At 41.3% G+C, this 15,000-nt stretch overlaps 1 protein-coding gene across 4 annotated transcripts in view; it reads right to left on the bottom strand.

Annotated features, from left to right (window-relative positions):
- The window catches only part of LOC143277262 (2-hydroxy-1,4-benzoquinone reductase-like), a 15,237-nt gene extending 4,035 nt beyond the window's left edge, over positions 1–11,202 (bottom strand). For all 4 annotated transcript variants that reach the window (XR_013053713.1, XR_013053712.1, XR_013053714.1 and 1 more), the window contains exons 1-2: positions 10,513–11,202; positions 6,267–6,503 (exon numbers count right to left, since the gene is read on the bottom strand). Coding sequence is in view for 1 of the 4 variants with exons in the window: in XM_076582049.1 (XP_076438164.1) it covers positions 6,267–6,503; positions 10,513–10,678 (403 nt within the window). In the remaining 3 variants the exon portion in view is untranslated. The remainder of the gene's footprint in view (positions 1–6,266; positions 6,504–10,512) is intronic.
- Positions 11,203–15,000: the final 3,798 nt, after the last annotated feature.

Raw genomic sequence — 15,000 nt, 5'->3', positions numbered from 1 at the left:
ACAACAACAACAACAACAACAACCACCACCACCACCACCACCACCACAGCAACAACAACAACAGCAACAGCAACAGCAACAACAACACAAACAACTACCACCACCACCACAACAACAACAACAACAGCAACAGCAACAACAACAACACAAACAACTACCACCACCACCACCACAACAACAACAACCGCAACAGCAACAGCAACAACACAACTACCACCACCACCACAACAACAACAACAACAACCACAACCACAACAACAACAACAACCACCACCACCACCACCACCACTACCACAACAACAACAACAACAGCAACAACAACACAAACAACTACCACCACTACCACGACCACCACAACAACAACAGCAACAACAACAACACAAACAACTACCACCACCACCACAACAGCAACAGCAACAACAACAACACAAACAACTACCACCACCACCACCACAACAACAACAACAGCAACAGCAACAACAACACAAACAACTACCACCACCACCACCACAACAACAACAACAACAACCACAACAGCAACAGCAACAACACAAACAACTACCACCACCACCACCACCACCACCACCACAACAGCAACAACAACAGCAACAGCAACAACACAAACAACTACCACCACCACCACAACAACAGCAACAGCAACAACAACACAAACAACTACCACCACCACCACCACAACAACAACAACAACAGCAGCAACAACAACCACCACCACCACAACAACAACAGCAGCAACAACAACCACCACCACCACCACCCAGACCCACCCATGGAGTAGCAGATAATGCCCGCAGGTTTGTAAGCGTAGGTGCTGGGGTCAGCAGCAGCAACAACAACATTTCTATTCTTTCTCCGTTTCTCCTATAGACTATGTGGTCAGCTGGGTTTATAACAACAACAACAACAGCAACAGCAACAATTCTATTCTTTCTCCATCTCTCCTTTAGACTATGTGGTTAGCTGGGCTTACAACAACAACAACAATTCTATTCTTTCTCCATCTCTCCTTTAGACTATGTGGTTAGCTAAGCTTATAACAACAACAACAACAACAGCAACAATTCTATTCTTTCTCCATCTCTCCTTTAGATTATGTGGTTAGCTGGGCTTATAACAACAACAACAACAGCAACAATTCTATTCTTTCTCTGTCTCTCCTTTAGACTATGTGGTTGCTAGGCTTATAACAACAACAACAACAGCAACAGCAACAATTCTATTCTTTCTCTGTCTCTACTTTAGACTATGTGGTTGCTAGGCTTATAACAACAACAACAACAACAGCAACAATTCTATTCTTTCTCTGTCTCTCCTTTAGACTATGTGGTTGCTAGGCTTATAAACAACAACAACAACAACAACAACAGCAACAATTCTATTCTTTCTCTGTCTCTACTTTAGACTATGTGGTCATCTGGATTTATAACATCGACAACAACAACAACAACAAGAGCAACAAGAGCAACAATTCTATTCTTTCTCTGTTTCTCCTTTAGACAATGTGGTCGGCTGGGCTTACAACAACAACAAGAGCAACAACAATAACAACACAACAAGAACAACAGCAGCAACAACAACAACAATTATTCTATTCTTTCTCTGTCTCTCCTTTAGACTATGTGGTAAGCTAGGCTTATAACAACAACAACAACAGCAACAATTCTATTCTTTCTCCATCTCTCCTTTAGACTATGTGGTTAGCTGAGCTTATAACAACAACAACAACAGCAACAGCAACAATTCTATTCTTTCTCTGTCTCTCCTTTAGACTATGTGGTTAGCTAGGCTTATAACAACAACAACAACAACAGCAACAAATCTATTCTTTCTCTGTCTCTCCTTTAGACTATGTGGTTGCTAGGCTTATAACAACAACAACAACAGCAACAACAGCAACAATTCTATTCTTTCTCTGTCTCTCCTTTAGACTATGTGGTTAGCTGGGCTTACAACAACAACAACAACAATTCTATTCTTTCTCTGTCTCTCCTTTAGACTATGTGGTTAGCTGGGCTTACAACAACAACAACAACAACAACAGCAACAGCAACAATTCTATTCTTTCTCTGTCTCTCCTTTAGACTATGTGGTCAGCTGGGCTTATAACAACAACAACAACAACCTGAGCAACAACAATAACAACACAACAAGAACAACAGCAGCAACAACAACAACAATTCTATTCTTTCTCCGTCTCTCCTTTAGACTATGTGGTTATCGGGATTTATAACATGAACAACAACAAGAACAACAAGAGCAACAACAATAACAACACAACAAGAACAACAGCAGCAACAACAACAACAATTATATTCTTTCTCCATCTCTCCTTCAGACTATGTGGTCAGCTGGGCTTACAACAACAACAACACAACAAGAACAAGAACAACAACAGCAGCAACAACAACAATTCTCCTTTAGACTTTTGTGGTAAGCTGGATTTATAACAACAACATCATCAAGAGCAACAACAATAACAACAATACAACAAGAACAACAGCAGCAACAACAACAACAACAATTCTATTCTTTCTCCATCTCTCCTTCAGACTATGTGGTCAGCTGGACTTACAACAACACCAACAAAAGCAACAACAATACAACAAGAACAACAGCAGCAACAACAACAACAATTCTATTCTTTCTCCATCTCTCCTTCAAACAATGTGGTCAGCTGGGCTTATAACAACAACAACAACAACAACAACAACACAACAAGAACAACAGCAGCAACAACAATTCTATTCTTTCTCCGCCTCTCCTTTGGACTATGTGGTCAGCCGGGTTTACAACAACAATAACAAGAGCAACAACAACAACAAAAACAGCAACAACAATAACAACAACACAAGAACAACAGCAGCAGCAACAACAACAATAACTCCACCACCAACAGCAACCACCCCCCCCCTCCCCAGACCCACCCATGAAGCAGCAGATGATGCCCAAGGGTTTGTAAGCGTAGGTGCTGGGACCAGCAGCAGCAGCAGCAGCAACAACAACGATCACCACAATCATTACCACCACCACCACCACCACAACAACAACCACCACCACCGCAACCACCACCACAACAACAACCACCACCACCGCAACCACCACCGCAACCAGCCACCACCACCACAACAACCAACAACAAAACAACCACCACCACCACAACCACAACAACCTCAACCACCACCACAACAACCACAACAACAAGCGTCCGCCTAGGAAGCGAGAGAATCTGAGTGCGCTGGTTCGAATCACGGCTCAGCCACCGATATTTTCTCCCCCCTCCACAAGACCTTGAGTGGTAGTCTGAACGCTAAGTCATTCGGATGAGATGATAAACCGAGGTCCCGTGTGCAGCACGCACTTAGCGCACGTAAAAGAACCCACGGCAACAAAAGGGTTGTTCCTGGCAAAATTCTGTAGAAAAATTCACTTCGACAGGAAAAACAAATAAAACTGCACGCAGGAAAACAACAACAACAAAAATGGGTGGCGCTGTAGTGTCGCGACGCGCTCTCCCTGGGGCGGAGAGCAGCCTGAATTTCGCACAGAGAAATCTGTTGTGATGAAAAGAAATACAAATACAAATGAACAACCACAACAACAACCCAGATGCAATGTTTTTAAAAGCGAATATGTGAAATGCTTTTATTTGAGAACATATGTTTATTACTCTTGTTTAATCAAGTAATCCGCGTGTGTGGGGTGGGTGGGTACGGGTGTGTGCTGATTATCTGGTTGCGGTTTTCCGCAATTTATCTTTATTCTTATCTTATTATAATCAATGTGCAGTATAGTAGGCTATGTTTATAATTATATTCAAACAATGTTTCTTAATTCTTTCTGTTTTTACATTAAGAATACTAGTTATTACCTGCAGTGTGTGGATGTATGTATGAAACGGTATATGTGATATTTTTTTACATTTGTATCTTCGTAATATTCGTAAAAGCTGTTGTTGACTTTTACAGTTATGGTCCCCATGTTGTTTACTTGTCTATGTTGTGATAATGCACCTGACCAAATTTCTCCAGTTGGAGATAATAAAGTTATTCTTATCTTCTTATCTTATCTTCTGATGCAGCAGCAGCAACTACTACTACAACAATCACAACCACAACAACACACAACTACCACAACAATCACAACCACAACAACACACAACTACTACAACAATCACAACCACAACAACACACAACTACTACAACAATCACAACCACAACAACACACAACTACTACAACAATCACAACCACAACAACACACAACTACTACCACAACAATCACAACCACAACAACACACAACTACTACAACAATCACAACCACAACAACACACAACTACTACAACAATCACAACCACAACAACCACAACAACACTCAACACAACCACCAACGGCCAACACCCCAGACCCACCCACGGAGTAGCAGACGATGCAGCAGCAACAACAACTACTACAACAATCACAACCACAACAACACACAACTACTACAACAATCACAACCACAACAACACACAACTACTACAACAATCACAACCACAACAACAACAACAACACTCAACACAACCACCAACGGCCAACACCCCAGACCCACCCACAGAGTAGCAGACGATGCAGCAGCAACAACAACTACTACAACAATCACAACCACAACAACCACACAACTACTACAACAATCACAACCACAACAACACACAACTACTACAACAATCACAACCACAACAACACACAACTACTACAACAATCACAACCACAACAACACACAACTACTACAACAATCACAACCACAACAACACACAACTACTACAACAATCACAACCACAACAACACACAACTACTACAACAATCACAACCACAACAACACACAACTACTACAACAATCACAACCACAACAACACACAACTACTACAACAACCACAACCACAACAACACACAACTACTACAACAATCACAACCACAACAACACACAACTACTACAACAATCACAACCACACACAACACACAACTACTACAACAACCACAACCACAACAACACACAACTACTACAACAATCACAACCACAACAACACACAACTACCACAACAATCACAACCACAACAACACACAACTACTACAACAATCACAACCACAACAACAACAACACTCAACACAACCACCAACGGCCAACCCACACCCACCCACGGAGTAGCAGACGATGCAGCAGCAACAACAACTACTACAACAATCACAACCACAACAACACACAACTACTACAACAATCACAACCACAACAACAACAACAACACTCAACACAACCACCAACGGCCAACACCCCAGACCCACCCACGGAGTAGCAGACGATGCAGCAGCAACAACAACTACTACAACAATCACAACCACAACAACACACAACTACTACAACAATCACAACCACAACAACAACAACAATCAACACAACCACCAACGACCAACCCAGACCCACCCATGGAGTAGCAGACGATGCAGCAGCAACAACAACTACTACAACAATCACAACCACAACAACACACAACTACTACAACAATCACAACCACAACAACACACAACTACTACAACAATCACAACCACAACAACACACAACTACCACAACAATCACAACCACAACAACACACAACTACCACAACAATCACAACCACAACAACACACAACTACTACAACAATCACAACCACAACAACACACAACTACTACAACAATCACAACCACAACAACACACAACTACTACAACAATCACAACCACAACAACACACAACTACTACAACAATCACAACCACAACAACACACAACTACTACAACAATCACAACCACAACAACCACACAACTACTACAACAATCACAACCACAACAACACACAACTACTACAACAATCACAACCACAACAACCACACAACTACTACAACAATCACAACCACAACAACAAACAACTACCACAACAATCACAACCACAACAACACACAACTACTACAACAATCACAACCACAACAACACACAACTACTACAACAATCACAACCACAACAACACACAACTACTACAACAATCACAACCACAACAACAAACAACTACTACAACAATCACAACCACAACAACACACAACTACTACAACAATCACAACCACAACAACACACAACTACTACAACAATCACAACCACAACAACACACAACTACTACAACAATCACAACCACAACAACACACAACAACACTCAACACAACCACCAACGGCCAACACCCCGAGACCCACCCACGGAGTAGCAGATGATCCCCGACGGCTTGTAAGCGTAGGTGCTGGGCCCGAAATGGTCCAGCAGGTTGCTGAGCGCTGGGGGCACGGTGGTGTTGTACTCCGCGCACAGCATCAGGTAACCGTCCGCCGACCTCACGGTGGCCTCGGTCTCCCGGAGCACCTTGGGAGCCTGGGCCTGATCCTGGTGGAAGTGCAGCGGCTTCTCCAGCAAGGGTAGCTGCAGCTCCAGAGGATCTGGTGGGGTCAATGTGTGTCTTCATGTTTTATATATTTATTTGCTTATTTATCATCATTGTTGTCTTATTTATTTAATTAATTATTTATTTATTATTATTATTATTATTATTTTATCATTATTTTCATTACTACTATTTTTTTTCTCTTTCTTTTTTTAAAATTTTTTTAAAATTAAATTTTTTTTTTTTTTATCATGATTATTATTTATTTATTTATGTATGTACGCTTATCTATCTATCTATATATATATTTTTTTTTTTTTTTTCTCAAGGCTTGACTAAGCGCGTTGGGTTACGCTGCTGGTCGGGCATCTGCTTGGCAGATGTGGTGTAGCGTATATGGATTTGTCCGAACGCAGTGATGCCTCCTTGAGCTACTGAAACTGAAACTGAAACTGTTGGGGTTGGGGTGGGGGGGGGGGGGGGGGATTTGCATTAAATTGATTTAAATACTGAAATGATAGTCAGTCGTGTCTGACTATTTCTTCTTTTTCTGTGTTCACTCGTATGCACACGAGTGAGCTTTTACATGTATGACCATTTTTACCCCGCCATGTAGGCAGCCATACTCCATTTTCGGGGGTGTGCATGCTGGGTATGTTCTTGTTTCCATAACCCACCAAACGCTGACATGGATTACAGGATCTTTAACGTGCATATTTGATCTTCTGCTTGCATATACACATGAAGGGGGTTCAGGCACTAAGCAGGTCTGCACATATGTTGACCTGGGAGATCGTAAAAATCTCCACCCTTTACCCACCAGGCGCCGTCACCGTGATTCGAACCCGGGACCCTCAGATTGACAGTCCAACGCTTTTAACCACTCGGCTACTGCGCCCGTCACCCAGTACTTACAAGTTACACAAGTGTAGTTTACACTGTAAATCTGATCCATTTCGGCTGTACTACTTTGCTTTTGTTTACAACTACTTTTTCGTTTTCCGCTGTATCATTTGGACCATCATCAATGAAGTTAATGTGAACGCATTTACTATCCGGAGTAGTCTAGAGCCTAAATCAGCGTTTCAACACTGCAGAATAAATCTTAGAAATGACAATGCTGTTTTTCGGTGTTCATCATGACACAGCAAACATTAATACATACTAGTATCTCTCTCTATATAATACCATCACACACACACACACACACACACACACACACACATGCACGAAAGGCATTTAAATGAATTCTATACATTAGACTTGTAATTTGTCTTGAATGTGCTGCTGGTGTCAAATTTAGAAAATGTTTGGGATTAGCTGCATTCTTTGTGTTTACACAACATTGGTAATATTGATTATTTGAATCTATAAGTAATTTCTTAAATCGATTTCTAGATACATTTTCTATACAACTAATGTATTCAAGTAGATCTAACTGGATGTCAAGTTGTATATAAAATGTATATGCAGTAAGCAAATAACTGTAAGTCATCTACTCATTCATTGTCTGAGCATAAGACAGTTAATTCCTAAAGATGTAGTTGATGACTTTTCTTCCAATATTTCATTAGCCACTGAAAAGATTTTGAATGATTATTCATTGCTTAGAATGTTTTCGGAAATTTTAAACTCCAGTCCAGTTGGTATCCTCCTTTGATGTGTTATAATTAATGTTGTTATTTATATTTACATTGTTGTTGGTTAATACTTGTTGATATGCATATACATATTCTCCTTCCCACCACACCTCATTCAATACACACTACAATCTCTTTAGACCTTTTTCTTATAATATACTTTTCCTCTGATACATAACATGAATACTTTTTTACACTAATATTCACATGCATTCCCTATCCTTTATCCACTTCTTTACTCCTTTCCATCTAAAAACACTTATAGTGAATAGACGTTAAACTGAAGATAAAACACGCATGCACACACACACACACACTGCAAGTACGCACACACACACACACACACACACACACGTGCAAACACACATGCACACAAGCACTCACACACACATGCACACACACACATTAACACACACAAACACACACCCGTACGCAAACACACACACGCACACATACACGCACACATGTATACAACACACAGCCAGTTGTAAAAATATTTAAAACATGTATTTAAACGCTAAAATGAAACACACACAAACACACACTATCACCACAGACCATACACATACCACATGAAAAAGCCTAAATAATGCAATATCATATTACAATCCTCATAACTAATCCTGTTATCATAATACACAAAAACAACATCAGAAGACTGAAGATTCACTTCCAACTCAACACCTGTCACACGCATCACAATATACAATAAAGTCTAGATTCTAAATTGCCGAATTCGAAAAGCAGTCACACCCTTCCCCTTCTCCACAATACATCACCATACACAAACAGGCATTCAATTGTATGCATCATGCTAGGTGAAGATAAAACAGACGAGTCTTGAAATTATTGTTAAAAGTTTATAAAAAAAAAAATAATAATAAAAAAGAAATTAAAAAAACAAAACAAAAAAACCCATCTCAATTCAACTGCACAGTTGCATCATTTCCACAGTAAACATAATATTTTCTTCTGGCATACACATCTTAACAACATTTTAAAGTTGAAATAAGAAATTTGCATGATCAACAACCTGATCATGCAATCATTTTCTGATGCAAAACAGCCCTGTACCAATGAAATTGCTCTGTGTGTGTGTGTGTGTGTGTGTGCACGCATGCGTGAGTGCTGTGTGTGTGTGTATGTGTGTGTGTGTGAGTGTGTGTGTGAGTGTGTGTGTGTGTGTGTGTGTGTGTGTGTGTGTGTGTGTGTGTGTGTGTGTGTGTGTGTGTGTGTCTTTTTTTTTCAGATAATACTAACAGTTTCTGGTGCAGATCAGAATGCATTTCAAATGTTATGAACAAGTTTAACTCCCTGTCCATCATCTTCTGGTGCCAAATGCTCACATGAACAGTTCTCACAAAATCTGACAGGACTCTTCAAAAACTACACAAGTTGCTGCCAGTAGACATTACTCAACAACAAACAAATGGAGGGGGGTGGGGGGGGGGATGGAGATAGGTGGCGAAAATGATACCAGCCATGTTTTAATCATATATCATCTAAAACATAAACAAGACTTTCAAATTTTGATAATATTAATATCCAATTTTAGCATCCTAAATTCCTGGAGCTCGATACACAGTATACATTTATTTTACAATGCAGGCATTAAGTATATATTTTTTATAACATAAATAACAATCACTTGACCTTTGTCATCCACTCTCGAGTAGGTCAACTGTGCTGTGTATTGCCTGAAAAACCACTGCCATAACCCTTACTAATCTCATTAGCAACAACACACTCTTTCCTGTACAGCGCCAAAATTGCAGTCATGTTATATTTCATGCTTGCACTGACATATACACGAAAATATAGTGCACATAGCTCCTGAAATTTCGGATGCTAAAATTGGATATTAACATTTAAACTTAAAGCAAACCTTTCTATGTCAGTATGTGCCACTGAAAATTCAAATGTCACATTTAATTCTGAAATTAGTGGAGTACGTGCAGGATATGCGGTCTGAGAGTGGGGGCGAGTGAGCGGCCGGGCGCGGGGTGGTTCCTGTCTAAACGATAGCGGTTGTCAGTTGGCTTGGAACCCTTTGTAAACTCCCTGGACAAGGTCACAGTTTAACAGAAACTGTGCTTCCTCCTGTCAAATTTTAAGGGCAATATCCACATATTCCTCCCTCGAGACGGAATGAGTAGTGTTTACAAAAAGGCGTGGACGTTCACTCCGTCAGTAGTGAGTGGAGGGAAAGAAATGTCGTTAAAAAAAAAAAAAAAAAAAAAAAGTCCTCTGCCGGTTATCTGGGAAATCCCGCCTATTATTTTATTTTTCGGCAGTTCTTTAGTGATTGTGTAAATTCAATGTGGTAATCTATTATAGGAGATTACCCAGACATCATTCACAAAGACATTAATAAACAGTCTACACTAAAACTAATATTAATAGAGAATTTAAAATCCTTCTCACCGAGCACAGTCAGATCGTACTTGGGCGTCAACTGCTTCTTGACAAAGTTTGCAACACGCGTGCACATCCGATTTTCTCGAACCGATCCCAGAAATACCACCAGCTTCAGCTTCGATGAGGCCATTTTCCCGTTCTGTTGAAGTTCAGCCTTGTAGTTTCTGTACATCGGATGCACAGCCGCCGCTGTCACTGGTGACGCAAGCTGTTTATCTTTCAGCCCCCGGCAGCCGACGAACGTTCTGAGTAAACAAGTTCTCTTTTTTTTTACTGTTTGCGAGAGTGCTTCCCCTTGGAAGATTTCACCACCAAAAAAAAAAGGTCGCAAAACGCCTGCAAATGACTCGGCAGAATGTTAAAATATAGGCTTTCTTTGATAGTTAATCTTTAGCAGAACTAATTATGTTTATTTACTGCTAATAATTACCGTTTGAAAGATCTAGTTTTTTTGTGTGTGTGCACAGCGCGAAATGAACAGCTGGCGTTGACATTAACAACCTCGATCTTGACACCTGCGAACTTTCCACACTGACGCGTTTGGCGAAAATGAAAATGACTTTGCGACAAAAGTTTGCCCGTCATGCATGGTAGGGCCGGTCGTCGTCTCGATGTTTCAACATGTTAAGAACTGCAACGCTGGAACTGTGCATTGTGAGTGTACTGTAGTTGCTGAATCATGCTGGTCGCAAACTGAAACGACGTGTCAAGGGGCCAGTTCACTGTGAGTGCATTTAGAGTACGTGCGCCACTTGCAGAAACTTTAATGCGGTGCACCCGCGCGTATGCCCGGTGAACTATATATAAATGTATATATATATATATATATATATATATATATATATATATATATATATATATATATATCTACAGACAAGAACAATAATGATATCATATGCAAATCATGAGCGTGTGTGCGTGCCGGAACTTGAGTTTACGAATTTAAATAAAAGGAGAGATACTGAAAAACAAACACTGACACACACTTAGGAAGTAAAATGAAACAATTATTGCGCAATATGTCAGTATTAAATAAAAAAAAAAAAAAAAATTTAACCTAGAAAACTGCCGGCAATGCTTAGGCGTGTCAAGTTACTTTGGCGGCCTCACGGTTAATCCGTGACAGTTTCTATTGTGAACATTTGAAATTGCCCAACTATAATTATCACCGAGCGTGCTCAGCCGGCGCATTGCTCAACAGGATTTCAAGTAGATCATGTTTTTTTTTTGTCTTAATTTCAAAGAGTTTACTGATAAAGAAAATGCACGCACTGCACACCGTGACATACAGTACTGAGTTTCAGTTTCAGTAGCTCAAGGAGGCAACGGTCAGTGCGTTCGGACAAATCCATATACGCTACACCACATCTGCTAAGCAGATGCCTGATCAGGAGCGTAACCCAACGCGCTTAGTCAGGCCTTGAAGTGACATACAGTAACAGTCGCTGTGCGGCGCGCGCGCACACACACACTGGATAGGCTACGGCTGACAGCACACACACACTGACCGGCAGAGACTTTGAGTCACACGCGCACACACACACACACTCGCACACTGGCACCGCACACTGACACACATGCGCGCGCGCGCACTGTGATGCACTACACACACACACACACACACACACACACACACACACCGCCAGAGACTCTTGAATCACACGCACGGCGCGCACGCACACACACACACACACACACACACACAACGGCATACACGCGCGCGCGCATTGTGATGCACCACACACACACACACTGGCACACACACACACACACACACGCACACACACTGAGACACACACACACACACACACACACACTGGCACACACACACACACACACTGACACACACACATACACACACACACACACACACACACACACACACACACGCACACACTGACATAACTGCATTGACACAGACTGGGCCGTGCCAACGCACTCAGTCGAGAGAAAATAAGAAAAAGATCGCCGGAGACTGGCAGTCCGAGAAGGCCCGAAACCAGAGAGAGAGAGAGAGAGCACATTTTGCGCGAGTGTGACACACGCGTGTTATGTACACTGGCGCCTGTGCGCACACTGAGATACTATGGAAGGGAAAATGCATAGGATATTATATGTATATCAGTCGTGTGTGTGTGTGTGTGTGCCGCCGTGTGTGTGTGTGTGTGTGTCACAGTGTGTGTGTGTAATGACAATGATAATTATGGCCGTGGAGTCACTATATACACATTGCGAAAAAGAAAGCTATAAAGTAGAGAATTGGTTGAGTCTTTCACTGATGCACTGACTGAGATGGCGAGATGGCCGGTAATCCGAAGTTAAAAAGTGTGCGGCCGGCGTGCACACGTAAAAAATAAATAAATAAATAGATAAGTCAGTAAATGACTCCGCCCGGGAATGAATGAGAGATAAATTGATAAATTTAAAAAAAAATTTAAAAAAAAGGCAACGAAATTTGAGGGTCAGTTGTCTCTCAGTGGCAACTGGATTATTTTTTTTAAGAATTTTCTTCTTCTTCTTCTTCTTCGTTCGTGGGCTGCAACTCTTACATTCACTCGTATGTACACTGACGAGTGGGCTTTTACGTGTATGACCGTTTTTACCCCGCCATGTAGGCAGCCATACTCCATTTTCTGGGGTGTGCATTCTGGGTATATATGTTCTTGTTTCCATAACCCACCGAACGCTGACATGGATTACCGTGGGATCTTTAACGTGCGTGTTCGTTGATCTTCTGCAACCGATGCGCCTGTAAATACTGACGAAGGGGGTTTAGGCAGAAGCAGGTCTGCAACATATTATGTTGACCTGGGAGATCGGAAATATCTCCACCCTTTATCCACCAGGCGCCGTTACCGAAATTCGAACCCGGGACCCTCAGATTGAAAGTCCAACGCGGTTTTAACCACTCGGCTATTGCGCCCGTACGCGGTCAAAAGATTTTTTTTTTTTTTTTTTTTTTTTCAATGACAGGCACTTTGTGACGAAAAGAAAAAAAACACGTCAGTTAACTCACTCAGTACGGCCAGTCCTCTCTTCTCCTCTACACAGACCCCTCGGATGTCCAGTGGGTGTCTGAATGAGCCAACCTTTAGCTTCCGTCGTCAGAATTGTGGTATTCTTTGTCAATATTCACCTCTTCAATATAAGAGCCTTCCGCTTGCAATATTTCAATGATGGTAGTTGAGGTGAAACGCTGTTAACGTCGTCTCTTTCGCCGTTCGTATGGAGAGAGTTAAAAGTCTAGATAACGCTGCACTGCACTGTTTATCATGTGACAGCCCGGGCCAGAACTGTGACAAGACAAATACACGACACAGGAATGCAAATCAATACACTGATACCGACAATGCAATATACATATACGACGAGGGACTGACAGACAGACAGACAGACATACACTGAAGAGAGAGAGATTCAAGAGATTCTTCTTCTTCTTCTTCTTCTTCTGCGTTCACTCGTATGCACACGAGTGGGCTTTTACGTGTATGACCGTTTTTACCCCGCCATGTAGGCAGCCATACTCCGTTTTCGGGGGTGTGCATGCTGAGTATGTTCTTGTTTGCATAACCCACCGAACGCTGACATGGATTACAGGATCTTTAACGTGCGTATTTGATCTTCTGCTTGCGTATACACACGAAGGGGGTTCAGGCACTAGCAGGTCTGCACATATGTTGACCTGGGAGATCGTAAAAATCTCCACCCTTTATCCACCAGGCGCCGTCACCGTGATTGGAACCCGGGACCCTCAGATTGACAGTCCAACGCTTTAACCACTCGGCTATTGTTCCCGTCTTCAGGAGATTCAAGATTCAAAAACTTTATTACTCAAGGATAAAGATTTTAGGCATCGCCCAGTCTTCCAATCTGTCCTTGTGACAACAATAACAGTAACAACATTAACGATAACGACACAACTGAAATAATAATTTTGTTAACACTGCTACATCCACTGCTACTACAACAAAGAATGATCACCACCATCATCATTAACATCGTGAAAAGTAATAAAACGAACGCATTCATACATTCATATCCATACACATGCACACACTCTCTCCACCCAACACACACACATAATTATATATATATATATATATATACTTATGCACATACAGAGACATGACCGAGAGACAGAGAGAGAGAACACTGAACACTGAAATGTTTTATGTCATTAGCTGAAAAGCTCTGGTGACATAGTAGGTACTAATCCGAACAAAATGGTACAAAATAGATGAAAATTAATGGAACAGTAAGGGGAAAAAAAAAAAAAAAAAAAACAGAACTGAAACAACATAAACTGATAAGAAATTTGCGACACTTTGGCACTTTGTCATTTGCTTAAAAGTACATGTGACAGGGTTAGGGGGGGGGGGGGGGGGCGGAGGGTAATTTGCCTTTTTTTTTTTTTTCAGTCGTTCGTCTCCAAGGTTTGGACAGTACACAGAAAACAAAGTACAGATAAATCATATCATGAATATTTACGCATGT

The sequence above is a fragment of the Babylonia areolata genome, chromosome 33 (assembly GCF_041734735.1).
Source record: "Babylonia areolata isolate BAREFJ2019XMU chromosome 33, ASM4173473v1, whole genome shotgun sequence".
NCBI classification, from domain to species: domain Eukaryota; kingdom Metazoa; phylum Mollusca; class Gastropoda; order Neogastropoda; family Buccinidae; genus Babylonia; species Babylonia areolata.
The sequence above is the reverse complement of the archived record's forward strand: the minus strand, read 5'-3'. Positions and strand labels throughout refer to the sequence as shown.